The sequence below is a fragment of the Danio rerio genome, chromosome 9 (assembly GCF_049306965.1).
Source record: "Danio rerio strain Tuebingen ecotype United States chromosome 9, GRCz12tu, whole genome shotgun sequence".
Classification (NCBI taxonomy): Eukaryota; Metazoa; Chordata; class Actinopteri; order Cypriniformes; family Danionidae; genus Danio; species Danio rerio.
This window is the reverse complement of record NC_133184.1, coordinates 33,986,272-34,009,698: the sequence shown is the minus strand read 5'-3', so window position 1 is coordinate 34,009,698 and position 23,427 is coordinate 33,986,272. Positions and strand designations below refer to the sequence as shown.

General features: G+C 36.4%; 2 protein-coding genes across 3 annotated transcripts in view; one reads left to right on the top strand and one right to left on the bottom strand.

Moving 5' to 3' along the window:
- Window positions 1-16,637, top strand: part of rftn2 (raftlin family member 2) — a 30,743-nt gene extending 14,106 nt beyond the window's left edge. The window contains 8 exon segments of the mRNA NM_213420.1: window positions 855-1,035; window positions 3,258-3,366; window positions 5,414-5,591; window positions 9,123-9,341; window positions 12,982-13,088; window positions 13,174-13,277; window positions 13,369-13,447; window positions 15,317-16,637. Coding sequence (NP_998585.1) covers window positions 855-1,035; window positions 3,258-3,366; window positions 5,414-5,591; window positions 9,123-9,341; window positions 12,982-13,088; window positions 13,174-13,277; window positions 13,369-13,447; window positions 15,317-15,514 — 1,175 coding nt within the window. The 3' untranslated portion in view covers window positions 15,515-16,637.
- Window positions 16,638-16,699: 62 nt separating this feature from the next.
- Window positions 16,700-22,686, bottom strand: mob4 (MOB family member 4, phocein). 2 transcript variants are annotated; one of them, XR_012384926.1, is made up of 8 exons: window positions 22,598-22,669; window positions 21,826-21,888; window positions 20,999-21,099; window positions 20,434-20,476; window positions 19,652-19,738; window positions 19,300-19,379; window positions 17,655-17,931; window positions 16,700-17,482 (listed from the first exon to the last, which is right to left on the bottom strand). XR_012384926.1 is itself a non-coding variant. In NM_001003439.1 (8 exons), exons 1-8 carry the CDS (start codon window positions 22,655-22,657, stop codon window positions 17,090-17,092), a joined length of 678 nt encoding a protein of 225 aa, NP_001003439.1. In that variant the 5' UTR covers window positions 22,658-22,686; the 3' UTR covers window positions 16,700-17,089. The 2 variants fall into 2 exon arrangements, 1 of the variants encoding a protein (NP_001003439.1); NM_001003439.1 differs by having other exon boundaries at window positions 16,700-17,221; window positions 17,820-17,931; window positions 22,598-22,686.
- Window positions 22,687-23,427: the final 741 nt, after the last annotated feature.

The following is a 23,427-nucleotide window of genomic DNA, read 5'->3' as shown; positions in this document are numbered from 1 at the left end:
ATTGTTCATGGTATGATAATCGTGCACGTTCAAATCGTGGTAAACCGTCATACCGGTATATTGTTACAACCCTAGTATGCGCATTAAAAAAGGTCATGTGATTTTGTTATAAGAGATCAGACTTGTTTTGGTCATTTCTAAAATGTCTTACTGTTTAAGTATTAGTGTTATTATATCATTAATGACCTCCAGAATCGTCTGACACCTTTACACGCCACCGCGCGTTCACTGCGTGCAGGATTGCCTTCTGAGGCGCAAGTCATTTATTAGATGAAGATAAGATGGATGCAGCTTCTCCTACAGCAGGAAATTTCGTTTTTACTGTTGATATTTGGCACCAGTTGATCAGAAAGTGACGATTTAGTTCGTTTTGATTCGTTGAATGGAAGCTTTATTCTCACATCTTTATGCGATTATCCAGTTTTGCGCTTAAAGTTCATTCCCATTATTGGATGGAAACAGCTTGTGACTGAAGTCATTTATAGTTTTGTGTTTCTCTTCTGAGTTTCTGCTTATTAACAGCAGATGTTCATCATCAGTGCTTAATCATCAACCAATTAATCCTTTAATTTTCTCATTAACTTGCGTAACATTAACTCAATTTAGAAAGGGACCAAATACTATCTAAACTGAGTACATTTTACTCTGAGGATTTAGCTGTGTATATACATCAGATAACCCCTTCCTTTCTAAAAGGGCTGCTCCTGGCCAAAATGAGCTGTTTATGCAAGTCTATGTCTGGGTTTGTCGGAGAACGTGCAGGTTCTTAATGTTGTCATTTATTTTGCTTGTATTGACGGAGCTTTAGAACTATATGGCGGTTTTCAAGGTGTGTATTGTGCTGTATTCCACAGGCAGTCGACCTACTGTGCAGTATCTGTCCTCTCTATGTGAGCTGCCTCATGCCCTCCAGTCCTACTACACCCAGGGCTACGTACTGGCCGCCTTGCATCCCATCATCCTATCTGTGGGACGGACACGCTTTCTGCCCTGCAGCCTGCTGTACCGGGCCATACTGGTTCGGCCACGATCCAGGTACATCACCCTTGCACCCTGTATTTTGCACCCTAAAAAGCCAGACCGCCCCCTTCCAAGTAAATAATTAACATTTAATGAGTCGGCATGAATATTTAATGGCAAAGGTCAGACAGTCTAGCTGGAGTGGGAGGGGTCCGAAGTCAGGTTTGGGTGCAGATGTGGTTTGCGTTTAGTTGTAACGAAGCCCTGACAACAGTGTGGTCTTTTAACAACCAATGAGAAACTGCACAGCACGAGTGGAGGAACAAGACAGGCTAGTTTCAGCTGAATAAAATATTGAAAAGTAAAGTCTAGGACAGTTGTCATGTGTTAATAGTATTGTGGCTTGGAAAACACTGAGCTGTGTAATGTCAGCTCCTGTGAATACTTTATGAGTGATGTCTTTATCCAGTGAGTATAAGCTTGAATATGATTTCAAGCGGAGACTGTGGTAGTGAAGCCTGCAAAAAGCAAGCGGTGACATTCAGGCATGCCCACATTAGTTACTAAAGTTCCTATATGCTAAGAAGTCTCCATTTGTTCAATTCTGGAAAGAAATTGCCCATTGTATTCTGGGACATGTGATTCAGGAGCTGTTTACATGACATTTTCATTTTCAAAAACAGGAAACTTTTCATGCATTTTACCTGTTTGTTTATATGACAAGTGTTTTAATGACTAAATTTGCTTAAATCTGAAAATGGGTGTCTAATGCCAAGTTCAGACTGCAGGATTTTTTAAGTATTTAAGTCACAGATGTTTTCACACTGCATGACTATCTGTGGTAGCATACCGTCGCTGCTGTGTTTACACTGCAAAATGAATTGGTGACAGGGGGTTTAACACTGCATGACTTTGAAATCTGCTTGTTAAGTCGTGACGTATCGGTATTGGTGACGTATAGAATACTGTTTCCGGGTCGAAGCCACTATTCGTTTATGAACACTTTTCAGTCTTATCACACATTAAAGTGTATTTTATATAAAATCATAGTGTACACATTGGTCTCTGGACTTGCTGCATCACAAATACCAACATTTTAACAATTTATAATTTATATTTATAATCACTTTCTGGCCATCGCATATTAGGCATGGACATATATACTGTGATTGTGATTTTTGAAAGTAACTTTGTAAACGTTTATTATTACCATTTGATGAGTCTCCCCAATCAGTTTCATAGAGCGATTGGACCCGGAAGCCCCTTCGCATGACGTCACACTTAACAAGCAGATAGGAAGAATCATTGACAAGTTTGTCTTGGTCCGCAAAATAAGTCAAAATCTGGGTTAAAATCATGCAGTCTGAACTCTGCATAAGTGGCAAGTTTTTGAAAACTCCCTCGCTGTCATGTCTGTGTGAACACTCAAAAACAAGAGCCTCTGAAAACAACAAAATGTTCATGTGTGTTTCCCGAGGTGTGTTAAACAACAAATTTAACAAAAAACTGAAGAATTGGGTTGATTTCAGCTCATCTTAAATGAGTAGTTGGAACATGCAGCAAAAATAATTTTTGAGTGTGTGTGTGTGTGTGTATATCTGTGTGTGTATGTATGTATGTATGTATGTATGTATGTATGTATGTATGTATGTATGTATGTATGTATGTATGTATGTATGTATATATATTTGTGTGTGTGTGTGTGTGTGTGTGTATATATTTTATATATATATATATATATATATATATATATATATATATATATATATATATATATATATATATATATATATATATATATATATATAATTTGTGCTTTCTCAAAAGCATTCTCAAAATTAAAAGTTAGATCTAATTTCACATTTAGAAAGCATTTATATAATTTTTATTGTTTACTTTTATCTAACATTTATTTAAATGTTTTTTTGTCTTCTTGTGTAGATATTTATGCATGTATGTATGTATGCATGTGTGTACCCTGAGCTTCTGCAAACCACAAAAAATAGTTCATGTGTGTTTGTGCTCATTCTGATTCTGATGTTATTATGGTGAAGAAAACCGGTCTGAAACAAGTTTCTTTTGGTGTTGGTTATACATCAGCACTGTTTGTTAAATCATTGACTTTTGGGCCCAGACATTCTGTCAGGGTCAGAAGAGTTAAGCCTCTCAGCATTTTTACTAATGGAGGACATGTTAAGATTATGCATATTTTATTATCGCTGACAGTTGCTAATGTTTTCATGGAGAGAGTTTAAAATGTATTTGTCTTTATGGATGTTTGTGTTGTGTGGTTGCAGTAGTCACACAGTGCCGATGATTGACAGTTTGCCAGTGTTGCGAGTGGAAGAGTGGCCCCTGCCAGGAGAATCTCTGACCAGCGATACAGTGAGACTCCTCATTGACCGGGTCTGTCTCTTACTCTGAAATGCTTTTACTCTCTACTTGCTTGATATTGGATTTATTCATTATTCCTTGTTTGTTTGCTTTTGTCTAACCAGTTATTAATATTAATTTCTTCAGGCTGTGCCACGTGTTTCACTGGTCATACCAGAAAATACATGTATAAAAACTTACTTTAATAGACATACAATTTTATATTGAATGTAATTATGTAAGTTTTTTTGAGTTGCTTTTTAATAATAAATAAGACCGGAAGTCTTGACATTTATGTTATAAGGCCGTGCAACTCTTATGTGGAAAATTAAGGTGAATAGTTCATCTAAATCCAGCTTTAAGTCAGGCAATTTGACAACTGGCTTAGAGTGGAAACTCTTCATAAGTAAAATTAATTTTCAGTAAACATGAATAGTATTAAGTAGTATTCCGAACAGAAAAAGGGATTAAAAATATTACGCATATTACTATAAATATCAAACCTAATTGCATTCATTTAAAGCAAAACTGAAACTACACAAATACTGGCATTTCTCTGTGACCAATACAAAGTATTTGTTTTGCTTGTGGTATAGAAGTCCCTTATAATAATTAGTACTGGGCAAAGATCAATTGTGATTAATATTAAAATAAAAATAAATAAATAAAATTGATATATGAGTGTTTGTGTGTGTGTGTATTTATATATATATATATATATATATATATATATTAGAGCTGCACAATTAATCGTTTAAAGATCGCGATCTCTATTCAACCCCCTTGACGATCTTAATCCAGCATTTCTACGATTCTACGATTTTCTATGATTCAATCATATTTTCAAGTTCAGGGGAGAAGAAAAGGCGGCTGCACGAGTCTTTTCATTGTTTCACACACGTTGCTCAGACACCTCCAAATGATGTTGAATGAGTCACATACTGTATTTATAAGGTAAAATTCACACAAAAAAAGTCATTTTTGTCTTAATAAAATGATGTTTTTGCGATCGGGAAATCACACGTGACGTAAGCTGCTGACCGTGAGTTATCATCACAGAGAAGTGCGTGCGCGCGCTCTACTTAATGATAGACCCGCGCGCGTCTACTTTAGTAAACAGAACCTGTATATGTTGTGAGTAACAGGTAATACATTTGTAAATAATATTCAGTTTGTGGCACAGAGTGATCGTTTTGGAGCCGCGCGCGAAGTATGAACAAGCACTTAGCAGTCAGAATGAAACCGAAAGTGTGCACTTCATTTAAATGATCGTATCACATTTTAGAGTTATGATCACGACAAGCATTTGATGTTTTTTTCTTTCACAGCGAACCCACAGTTTTGCATGAAAATAAATGTTTACAATGTTAGTATAAGTATTCTAGGATATATATTGTTGAATATAATCTGATAATGGCAAATGTCTGATTTTACCAGTGAATAAAATTTTCTAATATGACAGATTGCAAGCATATATCTCAAACATAATAATTCAACATCAGAATTATTATAAGTAGAATAGAATTATTTATAGAAACCAGTAGACCTACACAAAATATTATCGAGGTTGTGCCATATGTTTGTTTTTACCATACCTTTATTTTACATCCACAGAATCGTGAGAGAATCGTGATCTTTATTTTAAGCAAAAAAATCGCGATTCTCATTTTAGCCAGAATCGTGCAGCTCTAATATATATACACACACACACACACACATAAATATATATATATATATATATATATATATATATATATATATATATATATATATATATATATATATATATATATGTATATGTTTGTGTGTGTATGTGTGTAATACAGGTGCACATAATTATGAAAAACTGTTTGTTTACATAGTTATTTAAATCTATATATAAATTGTTACATTTATATTTAATCTCTGAATATAAATAAACCTTTTTACCATATATATGCATGCATGTGTGTGTATTTTTATATATTCGTTAATCATAATATAAATCACAGATAATTTAAAAATGGGACTTCTTTCCTGGAGAGCACCTTAAAATGGAGTGTTTGGATGTACTGACTGCTGTCACTGTCTGTGTTCTCAGGTGAACAGTTATGCCAGGGGTGGCGTGAGGTTTGTGGGTTCAGTGCTCCAGCAGGCTGGAGGAGGGGGATGTAATGGTAGAGTGCCCAGTCCCAGAAGGGACTGCCGCTCCCTGCCCCGCACCCCTCCTCGCACACCACCCGGAGACACAGATCTGGAGGGCCGCAGTTACAGCCCAGGTCAGATTGTAGACTGTCTGCAGTCTCCAATGTTAAGCAATTTGTGTGATAATTTGTGGGTCAGCTCTGTTTACCTGATTGGCTACAACCACATCTCACAATGAGTTTGTCTTATTTTATCCCCCAATCAAAATCAGAAAAGAATTTCTGTAAAAATATGTATTTTTTGTTACAATAACTTCGATATAATCCTATTCAGAGTAACAAAAACTCTGTCAGTTTAATTTGGTTTAACCCTGTAATATCTCTATGGAACCGTGGTGCCTACTTGCCCTCTGGGCATCATACCAACCTCTTGGTTCTCCATGGTAACAATTTCAGGGCTACATGTGAGATTAAGATCAGTCAGAGGCTGTTAACTTCTTAACGTTGGTTCTGGATGTCACTTCTGTGCCCTTTTACATTCGACTGATGGGTTGACCTGATAAAAAGTCCACATGAAATCCAATCCCCATCAAATAAAAACAACTTTGTTGCCTTTATATAATAAATCTATAGCCTTAAGGATATCTATTAGCTAGTTAGCTCTATATCTTAAACGACAAAATTCATATTTAGAAGATCCATGCATTTAAAATGTACAGTTTTTGTGTGCGTCCGAAATCGCATACTTGCATACTATATAGAACGTTTAAAACATAATGTAAGCCGAGTAGTTTCCCAGAGATGGGTTGCGACTGGAAGGGCATCCGCTGCGTAAAAACTTGCTGGATAATGCCTAGTTCACACTAGAGGATTTTAAGCCTGATTTGAGCCCGATTTGGAAGTTAACGAGCTCGCCGACAGATCGGGCTGTGATCAGGAAGAAATCTGCGGGTGCTCGGCGCTCGCCGCTCTTTATGTGTGAACTACTGAACAACGCATCAACGAGGCTCGCTGATGCGTCGCCGACACCTCACAGACGGAAATCCAACATTCAGCATGCTAAATATTCCGGAGCAGTCGGCCGACTCAACCCCACGTGTGGTCAGATGTAGTGACGAGCTGCAGCCAATGAGAGAGCATATCAGCATGAGCTGAATGCCTGTGTGTTCAGGAGCTCAGCAGAAACATCTGTGATTGGTCAGAATGGGCATCGATGCACTCGCTTCATTCTGCGTTAGCACAGACATGAGAGTAGGCTATAATAACAGTGGAACTAGAATTCTGTAACTATTAGAATTACCATACTGCTCATTCTGACCGTTCTCATATAAAACGCCATATTGTCACAACATATTTACATTCAAAGCTATTATTGAGATATTAAAATTAAGCTTTGAATGTCTGGCATCATATTTAATGACACCATTACCCTAAAAATATAATATTTTTTTGGTAATACAGCCTATAAATATGTAGTTAAGATACTAAAACACTTAAAGGTCTTGACTTTCATTTTCACTTTCAAACAGGAGCTATTCGGCACAGAATATGCAGTTTTGAAAGATATCTGAAGTAAATTGATGTTTTTGCCATCAGAAAGTTTTGTTTCAACAAGAAAATGAATGAATGAATGAATGTAATCCGAGTAGTAGTCCGAAGTCATAGTACTCGAAAAACCATATGCGAAAAGATGACCTGCTACTTCAAGTGACATTCACAACATAATACGCAACCAATTAGAGAATAACTTAATCAAAATTGAAGCTAGGTTAGCCTAGCCGCCTCATACGCTGACCATTCAACAGCTTGGTGGTGAAATTTAAAAATAATCTAATAATAACTAATTAAACTGATTTCTCTTTTTTTTAGCCAAAAAGCCTGATAGACTATTGTTGTGCAATGAATTATAGCATTACTAGCCGACAAGGAAACACACATGGACAGTGCTTCTACATTATTCATTCACAGAAAGAACAGCCAGAAAGGGGAAATTGATGGATTTGTGCCAAATATTAGCATCATTGACCCTTAACAATGTACAGTACCTATAACTGTCAGTATGTGTGTGTGCTTCTAATACTGTTTCATTCCGAATATGCAGTCAAGTGAAAAAAATAAAATAAAATTAAATGCAAATTAAAGTATAAATAGCAGAAGTAAACAAATAGATTTTCCCTACAAGCAGACATTAATCCAACACCAAATATAAAAGCAGACACAAACCTAGTATAATGACTGAATCTCTAAACATCAGTGAGTTGTAGCTCTAACATGGACATGAGGGCTATAAATGACTGAAAAACAGCTGTGGGTGAAATATATTGATCTCAAGTGCTCAGATTGTGCTCAGTGCTCAAATTGTGATCAAATGTCGCAATTTCAAATATTCTTAGCTTGAAACAGATGGTGGAAATATGATTGCTATTAGTATGACTACTATGGCGAGGGCTTCAACGGAGCAGTGCTCATAATAGAAAAAAAAGAAAAAAAGACAGCTGTAAACATTACCTGCTTTGTATTTTTTGTAGAAAAAATAGTTTAGATCTTTTTAGGGTAAGAGGTGTGTGAGTTCTTGCCATCTATGACTTTGTCAGGAATATCAAAAACAAAACCAACTTAACTACGCTCCTTTAGCGCCCCTCACACAGCTTGTTCCATGCTGGGATTTCTCCCCTTGGGATTTAGATTTTAAAAAGAGAAAAAATTTCACCATCCTGTCCAAACTTTTAGGATACCGGGTATCAGATTTGCACAATCCATATGCACAACGCTTTGGATTGTTTTCCTCGCTCGAAAGCTTGACAGGCCTTCTGCGCGTAGCTGCGGTTGCTAAGCCACGATTGGTGTGTGGCAGTTTTCGGTTGTGGCTTAGCGAAGGGTCAATTCCATTCATAATAGTCACATTGATACTATATAGAACATACTTTTCTAGCGGTTGTATAGTAAATTCAAATGTATTACCTACACAAGTAGTGGGCAACTTCGGACGCAGCCTTACACTTTCAACAATTTTGATGACATACTGTACTTCAGCATCTCATCACATTTTCTTTCCAATCAGCTGCTTTGTTTGTAGCATCTGAAAGCATCCCGTCCCTACACTATGAATAGATGCTTATCATCAGCATTTTCAAGATGTTTTTCTGAAGGCACATTATGTGTAACTGTTGTATATGACATATATTTAAAACTACTCTGAGTGAGACAAAAAAAAAAGTCTGATTCTCAGGTGATGTGTTGAGGCTTGATTAAATTATGGGTTAATTTTCTTTTTTTTTTGTGAACTATCTCTTTATTTGTTAATGAAGAAAAATTAAACCTGCCATCAATTCTTATTTGATCTCCATAGCTCCCTCTTGTGGACATTTTTGTAGTCATTGTCGGGTTTAAAATGTATCCTACCCATTTGAAATCAACATAGATTGCTATATTTAACAACGCCTAGAAAGAGTCAGCATTACTATTAGACTCTGGCTGCCATATGCTGCTTTGTGTAGCTGAGAGATAAACAAAAAAGCTATTGGCTACTTTAAGAAAAGGGGAGGAGCTACTCTATATAACACTGCAAGCTTCTCATTTTCTATTGCCTGACTTAATGTTATTACATGTTTTATTATTATTCAGCTCTACATTGGTGATAGATAAATATATGACGATTGTTTTCAGATCTGAGATTGTTGGTGCTGTTCCACTCTTGGGCTCCGGGTTGTGCCCCGCTGGACTCGTTGGCCTGCTGTTACCACCAGGGTGCCCTGTCCATGCGCGTTTCCAGGAAAGGTCAAGTTGTAAGTGCTCTGGAAGCAGATTGGCTGGAACTGACCGCAGCTTATTACCGCAAGGGCTGGTCATTGGTTGATTCCTTTGTATACTGGGATACCCCTAAAGGTACTTCATGCACACATACAGTAGTCACCATTTGAAGTGGATCATCACCATTCATCAAAGTTGTTGAACAGCACCCATAGGGCAATTTAGAAAAACATTTTTAATTCATTTTGAATGTTGACTACCGTATATAATTTTGATTTCTTTATTTGTTTGTCATTTGAGCATGGTTGTTTGTCGTTTTTGTGTATTTTCTTTAGCTCTTCCCAAGAGATTAAAATGATTGCTCAAGAGGATAAGTCATTTCCATTCTCAGAAGTTGCACTTTTCATCTTCTTCCTTTTAAAGCCCCAGCATCTCTCTATCTTTAACCAAAGCCATGTTTTCTTTCTCCTGTCTCCCACTAGAACTAAATTTAGAGCTCACGTCCCTAACCTCACGACCGTGCTTCCTGTTTCGCACCAGACTAATAGGATCTAAATCAAGTGTGCGTGTGTGCGCGCTAAAGACATCTGGAGCTAGTGAATATTGAACTTGAGAAACGGCTTACAAAGTAGCTCTCGCTCCCCCTTTCTCTTTGTGTCATATGTATATCATTTATGTACATGCGTAAATCTCTTGTGTGTATGTGTATGAGTCAAATATGTTAAGTCTCATTTTGGCGTCTGCATCTTATTTAAATTTACAAGGGTAATTGCATACTAAATTGTTTCCAAAACAATTTATATGCTTATTCTGACCTGTATTGTACTTAAGAATATAACAATAATAAAAAAATTAGTGATGATAAATAAGTAATATCACACTCGTAGCAGTGCAATATGGCTGTAAATCAGCACTGGTTGGTGGCCTCGTGCCTTAGTGTCCCACCAGTGATCATATACAGCTATATTTCACTGCTACGAGTGTGATATTCCTTACATATAACAGTTCGACGGCACAATCGTGTATATAAAAATGAAAATGAAACACTGAGTCTAAAACCCCTTTTGTATAAGGAAATACTTTCTTCCGCCACTCATTTACATCTGTAGCTGATGTCAAAACAGCACAAGCCGTTACTAATTCACCAACCTCACTTTAGAGCTAATATTTGAACGATTCTCTATTTTAAAATTATTGGGCTGAACGTGACATGAATTCCCATCAGTCTACAGAGATATCTCCTTACAGTATTACAATCTACATTATTTCTCTGTTGCTTTTGGGATATCACATTAAGTAACCCCGAAAAAGCAGTGTAACCAGATTGCTGTTGTGTTTGCGATAAGGAAAATATTAAACACATGCGGGCATTTCTTCTTTCTTTCTGCCAACACAATACACATTCCTGATATAAGAGTCCCATCTCGCACTCAAAATATTACAATTATATGGTATAAATACAGCACTACAACCTACAAAAGAGAGATTGATGTAGAATATCACTTACCAGTATAATAAGGATTTGATCAGCTGTAGTTAGAAATTATGCTGTTTTAATCCTCTAAGGGCTTTTTATGCTGTCCTGTCACTATCTTGTGGATAGACAACGTCAACTGTCTTTGGTCAGCTCAGTATGGCAGGCTAATGACCGCCGACTTGCTGTCTCTCAGAAAATATAAATATTTTAAAATAGGCACTAAATAAACTGCATGGTTGCAATCTAAACAACCACATTCTCAACCACAAAAAAATCTTCAAAAGTGCATTGTTGTCCAACAACAGCAATATTTGTTGAACTGTAGAGTGTCCTCTGCTTGTTGTTGTATGTGGGCGGAGTAATGCACAAGGGTAAAGGGTTAAGAGGCTGGACCAGAGCTGTTATTGCAGAATATTACACTGCTATCAGCCAATCAGATTCAGGAACCAGACAGAACTGTTGTATAAATATTTATATACATTTCAATTATTCAAAAATAGATATTTCAAATTATAGTTAGTCATTTTAGTGAGTGTCCTCTGTAAATCATGATGGATTCAATCACAAATGTATTAGTGCTTACTTTTTTCTCATAGAATCAGCCTCCATTTAACAGAAAAACATGTAAAAAGCTCAAACTTGTTTTGATGCTCAATAATATGGAGCTTATAATATGCCAAAACGATCTGAACTTGAATTGTGTTAATTAGAATTATTAACAATTGTAATTTAATACATCTGCTTTTTTATATGCTGTCAAAATCGTCTACCCTTCCCTGTTGATCACCCCTGACCTTTTTTCTGCTGAATCTGAATTTCACAATCTAAATGTCTGGTTTTGAATTTTTAAATATTGAATTTGATGTTTTGAATTTCTTCATCTTGAAAATTTTAAACTGTATTTTTACAAACCCAATATCTGCAGTCTATAGCTGCTTCCCAAATGGCACACTATACACTATGCACTCATGCACTATGTACTTATGCACTTACACACTCAACAGGATAGTATATGTTTGTAGTGTCGTCCCAAATGGCACACTAATGGTTTTTACTAAGAGGAAATTCAAACCGTTTCCTTAATGACGTTTGACGAATGCAAAATCAGTGAAATAACCGACCGAATTATCAAATAATACCTGCCGTGAGTATTGCCGCATTCACCATTGGGAGGCGCTGTAGTCTCTCTCGTAGGAGAATTTTGCTTTCACCATCCAAAATAAATAAAGTTATCCAACATGTGTGTCCGATAGCTTCGCCCCTTCCACTACGTAAGCAAACCTGTGGTCGTTGAGTGCGTGAAGTGTCCATTATTACACACTTCATTTTACCAGCTAAATAAGTGCATCATCCGGGTAATTAAAGTACACTTATAATTTTTTTTGAGTTTTCAGTGTGAAGTTATGAAATTCAAATTAAGAAATTCAAACCCTTTTTACAGCATATAAAAATTCAGATGTATTAAAATACAATTATTGACAATTCAGGTGAATACAATTCAAATTCAGATTGTTTTGGCATATTATTAGCTCCATACAAAAAGCACTTTGTTTTTGACACAACATGCATGTTAGAGTGCATACATGTACATAAAGATGTATTAATTACAATTCAATAGCAAAAACACTAAGTACTGAGATCCAAAAATATTCTGTTAAATCAGGACTCGCTCTATAATCTGTTTTTTACCTTCCATTGTCCGCTCACACATGTTGGCGCTCATGGATTTGTCTTGCTGTCATAAAAGTAGTTCAGTTTCATTATCTTTTGTAGGTCATTGACACACTTCCAGCGCTGAGTAAATGAGACCTACAAAATCATTGCTCTGAGGTTCAGAATAAAATCACCTGCGGATTAAAAGCAGCCACTTTAGATCCAAGTAACTATGCCAAACGAATAACTCTACTATTTGTTTTAAAGATTAGACCTTTATTAAAGTAATAATCTCCCAAAAAAAATTACAATCAACCAATATTTACTTCCTCTCTCCATTTTAACAACCTCTTTGAGTTTCTTTCTTCTGTTAAACACAAAAAGACACAGATTAACTACTGACTTCATTACTAGTAATGGCTCCTGTTTGAACATTCTTCAAAATATCCTCATTCATGTTCAACAAAGAAAAGAATCCCATTAACGAACGTAATTGTCTTTTTTTTGTCTGTGTGTGTGGGTACTGTCTCTTTAAATGAATATCTAGGTCATACACATGCACCTATTATGCAAAAATCCAGCAATGAGCTGTGGCTTTATGAGTTCTTATCACCTAATCTAGATGTTATATTGTTGTTTTGGCAGGAGAGCCAGTGCCCAGGTCTCTAGAGGGTCTGTTTGTCTATGAAGAGAAAAGCACAGCGCCACCTGCCAATGACACTATTGTAGTGGAACAGTGGACTGTTATTGAGGTGTGATTGAATGTGTGGAAGCTGTCATTATCTAGCATGGTGTTAAACTCATTTTGATGATGTCGCTAATGGGTTTGTGTTTTAGGATTCAAATGTGAAGACAGACTATGGGCCTCTGCTGCACACGTTAGCAGAGTTTGGCTGGCTGCTCACCTGTGTTTTGCCCACCCCGATTATTCGCCATGACAGGTGCGATCCTCACAGCTGTTTAATCAAGTTTATTTTACAATCTGTTATTATATGGCTAGCTGAGTGTTTTTTTTTTATTCTGTTTCTGCAGTGAAGGGAATTTGGCCACTAAGCAAGTGGTTTTCCTGCAAAGACCAGTCAAGGGTCATCCGGTACCACAGCACAGCCAGGTATCAGTTCCCCAGTGTTAGTTAAATCAGTTGTATTAGGAACATTACTACAATTTGAACTAATGGCAAAAACAATATATAAAACCTAAAATCCTTTTCAAAATATTGCCTCCTACATGTATGGTTGAAGGCAAAATTATTAGCCCACGAATGTACGACATCCACCAGTTTGTCATGATCTTGTGACCTACCCACGTCAGTTGCGTTGCTTCATTTTAATTCATTAATTCTGTCACAAGGCCTCATCATGCGCCGGAAGTAGTAGGTCATCTAGGTACTTGTTTTTCAAATTCTATGAATTTGGACATACTACTTGGCTCACATACTGATTGTGGCGTACTATATAATATGGAAGTATGTGATTTTGGACGCAGCCAATGTGTATTTTACTCATTATTTTTCAAAATGCTAGTATTCAGCTTAAAGTGCAATTTAACTGGGTTAACTAGGCAAGTTGAGCTAGTAATATTGACCTTCAAATTTATTATTTTTTTATTATTTAAAAACTGCTTTTGTTCTGGGCTGCATGGTGGCGCAGTTGGTAGCACATTCGCCTCACAGCAAGAATGTCGCTGGTTCAAGCCTCGGCTGGGTCAGTTCTGTGTGGATGTTCTCTCTTTGGTGGCGTGGGTTTCCCCTGGGTGCTCCTGTTTCGGTCCAAAGACATTTGGAATAGGTGAATTGGGTAAGCTAAATTGTCCATAGTGTGTGAATGAGTGTGTAGTGATGTTTCCCAGTGATGGGTTGCAGCTGGAAGGGCATCCGCTGTGTAAAACATGCTAGATAAGTTGGCAGTTCATTCCACTGTGGCGACGCCAGGTTAATAAAGGGACTAAGCCAAAAAGAAAATGAATGAATGAATGCTTTGGTTCTTGCCAAATAAAAGACTTTTAGATTAGTGTTTCTCAACCACGTTCCTAGAGGACCACCAGCTCTCCACAATTTCAATGTCTCCTTAACCAAACACACCTGATTCAGATCATGAGCTCATTATTTGAGACCGAAAGAGCTGTAACGTGTGTGAGAGACAAAGCAGACATCCAAAACCTGAAGTGTAGGTGGTCCTCCAGGAATGTGGTTGAGAGACACTAGAAGAAAAATAATAGGATAATCGTTTGAATTTACTTTTCCTGTTGAGTAAAAAAAAAACTATTCCAAGTATATCTGTAATAATATATCAATTGTATTAAAATAAAACTGGTTGTCAAGGCATCATTTCTAATTATAATTGTAAAGCAAACCTTTATATTTTGCTGTAAATGGTTAATTTCAAGTAACAAAGGATTTAATAGATTTTGTTACCCAAGCCCAGGGATGGGAAAACTTGATTCTCCAGGGCCGGTGTCTCTGCAGACTTTTGTTCCAACACTAATCAAACACACCTGAAAATGCTAATCAATGTCTTCAAGATCACTAAAAAGACTACAAGCAGGTTTGTTTGATTAGGGTTGGAGCAAAACTATGCAGGACACTGGTCCTCCAGGATCAACTTTGTCCCTCCCTGCCCTAGCCTCAAACAAGCAAAGTTGGAATTTTTTATGCAGAATAAAACTTTTGGGGTGAGCTATCTCTTTAAGAGCATTTTGCCATTGTTTATTCACCCTTCTCATGTTTAGAACCTAAATAAGATATTCTGAAAGATTCTGGTGGCTGGCACCCATTGACTTCCATAGTAATCTTTTTTCCTACTATGAAAGTTAATGGATGCAATATCTTTTTTGTTTGTTTTAAAACTACATAAGGAAGAACAAAGGATGAGGTCATTTCTAACTACCCCTTGAACGGAGAATGTGACTTCTTGTAACATGCACTATTGTCAGACTTTTTTGTCATTTTTAACATTCATGTTGTTTTGTTTTTTTGCTGAAGGGTTCGACACGGAGAGAGGTGTCCAGTCGCTCTGTGAGCGGAGGAGTGGACGAGGGGCACGCTGAGCTCTCATCTCCATGCTCAGGCGGGATCGGTGGCTTCCCTGTGTTTGGAGGAGGCTTTCCCAGCTCTCTCTCCCATCTGGATGAGGGAGGATATGAGCCGGACGATGGGGCAGCAGAGGTCACCTGTATGTGAACTCAAAAACTTGCCGTTTAAAGTTCTGAAGCAATGAGCATTGCCCTCCGATTTTCACCAGAACAGAGATTTTGCGTTCTTATATTACAGACAGACTTAGCACTTTTAACTTTTTGTAAATTATTTTTTAACAAGCCATAATGTATCCTAGAGAACCCCTATTTTTACCGAAAAGCACAATGCGTGTGCAATCGTTCCTGTTTTCAATCAAAATTATCACTGAAAGTCACTGTTATGAGCAAATCCTTTACCCCCCTCCTTATCACGGCGAGTATCCTTCCTCACAGTTTTTGCTGTTCTTTTTCCTGTTCCTTTTTTTTACTTCAAACCAGCTGACAAATCAGTTGTTTGTTTAAACACCTGCGATGGTTCAGCGTGACCAACTCAGGAACTGAGTGTCCAAACAGACTCCTTGTGGGACGCACATTTGTTTGGTGCGCAGTTTTGGAAAATATTTACCTTTTATGCAGAACTTTCCAAGCCTTGGGTGCCAAAACGTCATCTTGGGAAGCGAAGGGGAATTCTTTCTGCTTTGTATGTGTTTGAGGGAAATGCATGTACTGTAAACCTACAAGCTGGACCTCATCAACTAGCCTGCAAACACTGAATTTGACAGTAGTTTGGTTTATCTGATCTGTGCCGTTGGCTCAGTTGGTGCTAAATTTGTTTGTTAACCTCCTGGGAATTTCTTCACACACACTATCTTAAAGGGAAAGGTTTGCATATTGAGAGACACTTCACAAGGGGACAATGAGCAGGGTACTTTCTTTCTTTAAATGACTATAGTTCTCCCCAAATTAAGTGGTAAGGTTGAATAATGCGGTTGGATTTTTACAATTTATTTGTTTGTAAGCTGTAGAATTTTAACCTGAGGTAAGTGTTATACGGCTGATGTTGCCTTGACAATGTTTATCCCTCCTTGAGGAATGGCAGATTAGCATAAGCACATTTTTAGCTTACGAAGCTGCTGTAAATGTTTAAAGTCATTAAGCGATAAAGTTCTTCACATTTATCATTATATTCTAATTTGCCAGATCTGATCAGTGTTATTTACCAGCTTTAGTATTCGTACATGTTCAGACAGTGTTTTGTACTATTTTATTAAACGGGTATTGACCTCATATTAAATCGAATGGCCTTTTGTGTTGTCACTATGTCATAAAATGTTAATGCAAAAGCATTGGCTAGGTACAAGTCTTTTATTAACAATTGACATAATGAAAATACCATACATTTTAGTTTATTTTAAAAAAAGGACAAAGTGGGCCGGATGAGAGCCCTCCACCCATGTAATAACTTAAAAACGAGGGAAAAGACAGGGTGAATATCACCAGACTCGCTTATAGTCGAGAGAGGGGGGAAAAAGAAAGGAAGTTCTTATTGGTTAAGCAGGATTTACAATGGAGATGAGCTGAGATATGTACAAGTAGCTGTTGATGTTATGTTGGAATTGATTGTTACAGCTGAACGATGGAATTCGAATCAAACAAAACATTTGTGAGTGGAAAAGTAACGACTGACGTTATTGGCCTCTGCTGTCTGGATGCTTGAGGCTTCAAATGCACAAGACGCAGCTCAGGCATCGCTTTCGCCAGCGGTGGCACTCTGGACTTCCTCCTCCAGGATGGGCACAATGAGGTTGTCCTTAGACATGAGGTTGTACTTCATCACGAAACGGGTGAAGCGATGACACAAAAAGGTCTCATTCTGTGGGAAAGAGATAATAATCTTCAGAAATCTGATGCGGATTTGACTGTCGTCCTTAGAAAATGGTCTCCAAGATGCCTCCTACTGACCACTGCCGGAAATCCCGTTTCAATAAACACCAACAGCTTTGTCATAAGAACAATGAAGAAAGATCATCCTTAACTTTAAAATAATGGCTAAAGACGAACACTTCACAGGAATTTGCCTGAGGTAGTTCACAACCTCATAGTTGCTCTATAACAGGGGTGCTCAGTCCTGTTCCTGGAGATCCACCTTCCTGTAGATTTCAGTTGCTACCCATTTCAAACACACCTGCCTGTAATTACCAAGTGCTGTTCAGGTCCTAATTAATTGGTTCAGGTGTGTTTGATCAGGGTGAGAGCTGTGTTTTGCAGGAAGGTAGACCTCCAGGAACAGGATTGAGCAGCCCTGCTCTATAACATACTGGGAAACATGAGTCTAAACTGTTGGCTCCAATAACGTCATTGCCAACATGTACTTTTGGGAGACTCAAGTTCAAGTGCCAACTCTCAGTATATTCAATACTCTGAAATGTATGTACTTATGATTTACATATACACACACACAGCTTCCTTACCTCATACTTGTCAAAAATCTGGCGATGGTGAAAGTACGCATGGGAGAAGATCCTATAGATGCGACGGCAAACAGAGCCCAGTTTGGCCACAGATGATTCCTTAATGCTGACGCTATACAGAAAGCAATGAGAGGGTCAGAAGCTATACAATAAAAACCCCTACAGACTGCTAACAGCTAAGGATTTACATATTAGCATAACTCATGAAGATCGTCTTCCTGCATCGCTTAAATGCAAGCATTTCCTGGAGTTAGTCAGGTCAGGTTTATTTATATGTACATTGTCAAGAGGATTTTGAAAATTGTGGAGCTGTGCAATGATAGATTTGCTCTTCAGTGTTCAGTGTCAGCAGTGAAAACTAACCACCCTGAACTGAACAGAACTGAACTTTAACTCTGAAAACTGGACTGACAGTTTTAATTTAAATCTACAAGAACTTTTATGTTAAGCTGCTTTGACACATCTACAATGTACAATCTACATTGTAAAAGCGCTATAGAAATAAAAGATGGATTGATTTCAGGAGGATGTATCGATATTGCGAGCACAACACTACAATGTAGAGCTTATTTTGCACGTTTTTGTTCAATTTATAACAAATTGGTGGAGCAACAAGTTTACAATTTTTTTTTACAAGTTTACAAAAGCAACAATTAAGCATGTATACAGATAAATCTGGATGTTTTAGTAGCAGATGAACGTTGCAATTACAGAATCTTTGGTGCTTTATAATTCAGTACAACGCATGTTCAACTGCTAAATTCAAATGTGTTTCCCACTTTGCAATAATTTAATAAATGTAATAATTTATTATTATTATCATTATTTTTGTTTATTATTTATTTTAGGCTTCAGACATTTAAATGCACAAGAATTGGGCGGGGAAAGTAAAGTCAATAAATGTGGTGCCAACTCTATTTTAAATACATGAATTTACATGTTACATAATCAACAGCTCTAAATCTCTGCTCTGTGTAAATTAACTTTAAAAATCAGCTAACGTTAAAAATCAGTTTAAACCACATACTTCTAATTACACAAGAACCGGATGTTCTGGTATTTCACAATCTAATTGTGATGTGATGTCACGTGACAAGTTCAACACTTTACCACAGTAAAAGGTAAGTGTACTTCATTTTAAAACAACAGTTGCCCTTTGAAAACTTGTGTATTTAACTTGTGTATAAAAGCCTTTATAAAAATGTAAGGTTTAAAAGAATGAGCTCTGATTATAAAAACTTTTGATGCCTAATCTGTATATGATGATGGGCATCACTGCTGAGGTTGAATGACACGCGCACACAGATATTTTAGTTATATGTTGCTCATCCTTAAGCAAAAAATTAAACCAAGTTTTAAAATTCATTAGGGACTTTTGGGAGTGTTCGAGCGGTTTGACACTGAACTCTGCAGGTAGACAAATCTCCAGGAGGAACACCGAGCACCCCTGCTTTACAAGATTAGATGTTCAATAACTTACCGGCTGGGAAAATACTTGTTGCTGTTGAGAAGACATGCAGCTCCATCCAGGGTGTGCCTTGTGTAATCAATGGCAGGGCACTGTGATCCAACAAACAAATCAACATTAGATTTCTATGGTTCAGTATTTAAAGAAATTCCAAGGTGCAGCAATTGGTCAATAATAATCAACAACGGCTTTTTACAACAACTCAATTGTTTGGTAATTTCATTCTGTGCATAAAAAAACGTACTGAAAATGACTATCTACATCTCATTACTTACATAGAGATAATAAAATTGACCAAGCACAACAAAGTCATTACAAATGTGCTTTTACTTTCAATCAAACTTTTGAGTCAAATGACACTGACCTCTTTGGGAGTCTTGTGGGCAGCACACAGAAAGATCCACTGCTCAGTGGCCGTCATCTGGGTACATGTGTCTGGATGACACTCATTCTATGGGGCAAAAGTATCACATTTATTACATTCATTTAGGATCATATAATCAAACATCACTGTCTAAATAAAAATGTTAAAAACATTTGAACATTAAAACAACTAAATCTGTTATCGAGCAATTCCAGCATTATAGATGTGACATTTGCAGATTTTAATCAGAAAAATATCAACCTCTAAACTTTTTTTTTATATTTTAAATGAGAGAAAATAAACATGCGTTATGGATGTGTCCAAAAAGTCTGCGTTTGCAGTGCACAAAATACTTTGTAGAAATTCTGTGAATTTAACTGCACTACTCACAATAAACAATGCTAAACAGATTCGAGTCCGCTCACTATAAAACAAAAATGATGGATCTTATTTCATTAAACAATTTTTTCGCATTTATAAGGCAAAAGCTTCATTATGATTTGACATCTCTGTTATGAATGCTACACACATGTAAAATTGCCACTTGTGTGACTTTGGTAAATCAAATTTAATAGTTTGAAAACACTGACAGACATTTTTGAATATTTCAGTAGAATTGTAGAACACAATACCTACATAAACAACTTAGAAAATGTTTCGCTATTTAAGTGAAAACTTTATTTTTTAAGGCAAAATTCACATTTGCATGGAATTGCTCTCTCTATCATGATTTGATTTGTTTGTGAAATACCAGTGGTACATAACGCAAGAATGATAATTACCTGCAGTTTAACTGCCAAGCCATTGAGCTCCAAACAGAACTGTCTATATAGACAAAAAAACACAATATTAAAATGTATTTAAGTAATTAAAAATGCACATACTACTTTAGACAGATTAGATCAAAGACAACATCTAATATTGGTGTCTGCATCAAATATATATTCAAAAGTGACTGGGCTGCATTCACAAAAAGCTCATTAAATGTAGCTAGAGCTAAAGCTTGTTTCAAATAATAAATCATCAAAATATGCATTAGGAATTACTTACTGAATAAAGAGTAAAATCTAGTGGGTCTTAAAGATAATGTCAAACTATAAAGATTTAATATTGCAACTAAAGTATTTCGAGTCATTTAATATGTTATCTACCATTTCTTGTTTTATTGGAAGAAGAACATAACCACTGTACCAAATAACAAGGTTCATAGTAGCTGAAGACACCTGATATAAAGTGGGTTCTATTATTATTCCAAAACATAGAGAATCACAAAAGTATACTGAGATGCATCATTACACTGAAGGATCAAATGAAGGACCCTTGTTGACATTCAGACTAATAATATACCTGAGATGTTCATATTTCCACACCCCCTCATCCTGTCCCTCTGGAGGCTCCATAATCTTCTCTATGTTGGAACAATCTGAGCGAATGTTCTGCTGAATGTACTGACAAGAAAATTGAAAACATGACTATCAGTTAAACACAATTTTAAATAACAAACCAACTGAACCATATAACGATCTTTCGTCGTACATATAAGTGATGTTTCTAATTTTTTTAGGGTTTTTTAAAGTTTTTTTTCTGACAAGTGTCATTTTTAGTTGACCACATTTAATAAAGCTTAAAAGTCTGTTGACTATTCAGTTAATAATCAACTGAAACGTTTGTCATGCTGCATAGAACAAAAAAAACTTTTAAATTGTCTCATAATTAAAATGACTTCATGATAAACTTCAAAAAATATTTTTTTTCTATTAAATAGACACAAAAGAATGTCAACTCTTGAACACAACTAATTTCATGCCACCTAGTTTCTTGATTATTATATTCTCAATAATAATAACACACTATCATGAAAGGTTTAAAGCTCAAAAGCTTTCTAAAAATCCTGTTTATCCTAATTGATTATTTTAATGTATTAGTATTAAAACAACAAAAAGACAAAATACTTTTAATCAGCAAAGAGATATAGTCAAAATCCATGATGATTTATTCAAACAAAACAGTGTAAACAACCATGTAAAGGAAAACAAGCTAGCTGAATGTCGCTTTCAGTTAAGCAAACTATCTAAGCATCAGAGTTAAGACTTTGTCATCAGTACAAAGAATATCAGGGTCATTGAAAGTGATTAAACCCTTCTCAAAACCTTCAAAGAAGTAAAAGCTCTCACTTGTTGCACAGCCAAGGTGCTGTCCATTTCTTCAAAAGACTCATCAGACCAGTTATAGAAGTCCTACAACACCCAAAAACAAGATTGTAAACAAGTCAGTAAAATCAACACTAGAATAATTCTAAAAAAACTGATGTCAACAATACATACATGATCAAAATATCCTTCACTTGACTTAAATTTTGCCCGCAGTTAGATTACATTAACACATTCCTTATGTTGCAATCATAGTTTTAATGCACAGTAAAACTATAGTAAATCGTCCCAAACGTAATGACAATTTCTTGACAAATAATTGAGAAAAAGTACCTAGGGGGTTACCTAGGAGTACCTACTTAATGCTGCAGGACACTGTCAATGAACTTTGTTGTGTTTTAAACATAATAATTTAATGTAAATACATATTCAGCAATGTTCATCCGGGTATTTGTAGACGGCTGCTAGCTGACTGCTGTTCGCCAAATAACTAGATCATAAAACCTCTAATATCAGGCCCCTCTTGTCTCTTATTTCACTCTATATACAAGTACTTTTGGAAAAGCAAGCAAATCATATTACGGACAAATATTTAACAAAATACACAGTTAAAACCCCTTCTTTAAGGATCATTAGTTTTCTAGGCTAACTGTTAGCTTAGCTCTTTAGCATATCTGCGGCTTCCGCTGGCAGAAGAACAAATTGTTTTTTACGCTAATAGTACATTAGGATGTGCTCCACGAACAGGTCTGAGTTTGAAAGAGAGCGTCAACTTGTTATAAGCTGTTCATTTTACCTTCGCCTTGGTGCCTGGTCTATTCCTCCTCAGAACAGCTGTGCCCTCCGCCATGACCATCTCGACAGATTTAGAGTTTGATTGACAGCGCGCCCCCAATGGACGAGCCCGGCTACTACAGGAGCAGCTCGGATACAGTGAAACTCAAAATATTAAACGGTGAAGATGCATTTATGATTTTATTCCATCTTACATCGAGTGTTATCTATTTTCCAGATCCTTTTTCCTCTAGATTCTAGTTAATAAGAAGTCCATTATGCAGTCAGATGCATAAATATAAGCATCTGACAGAGCAGTTTGCCTAGCTAGTTTGCATGAGATAATCCGTGTTTTCATTCTTTTTTTATGCAGCTAATTTAATAACATTTTATGTCTGACATAATAGAAAAATATATAAAAATAGGTGACTAACTTAACATAAGCCCATATGGACTTATGAAACTGGCCCCTATGGGGAAACCCCAGTTGGCATCTCATTCAGCCTTCACTTATTCCATGTTGCCAATTTTAAGCCATCATGGCTAATGGAGTTCTGCTGGGATTACAAACCATTGTTTTTCTTTTTAAATGACTTGAAGTTCTTCTTGTACAAATACAATCACTTGTGTCAATTCATATTTCTGATTTTGGTTTCCTTTTCTTTAATAAAAATAACACAGCTCAGCAATTATAGTAGGCCAGTTTTTTTATTCTATTCATATATTCTATTCAAATATTGGGGATACTTGTGTTTTTTTGGTTCTTGACAGTCCCTTATTCTTTTTATTATTCAGATTTTTTTTAAATATATGACTTTTATGGGTATATTTTACTCTTTATATCTTATATAG

What these genes read in the sequence shown, in the direction of transcription:
- mob4 (NM_001003439.1), bottom strand. Translation starts at nt 22,657, where the DNA reads ATGGTCATGGCGGAGGGCACAGCTGTTCTGAGGAGGAATAGACCAGGC. An exon ending in GACCAGGCACCAAGGCGAAG is followed by an intron (nt 21,889 to 22,597) that starts GTAAAATGAACA and finishes TGGGTGTTGTAG; the next exon opens with GACTTCTATAACTGGTCTGA. An exon ending in AACAAGTATTTTCCCAGCCG is followed by an intron (nt 17,932 to 19,299) that starts GTAAGTTATTGA and finishes CTTTCTGTATAG; the next exon opens with CGTCAGCATTAAGGAATCAT.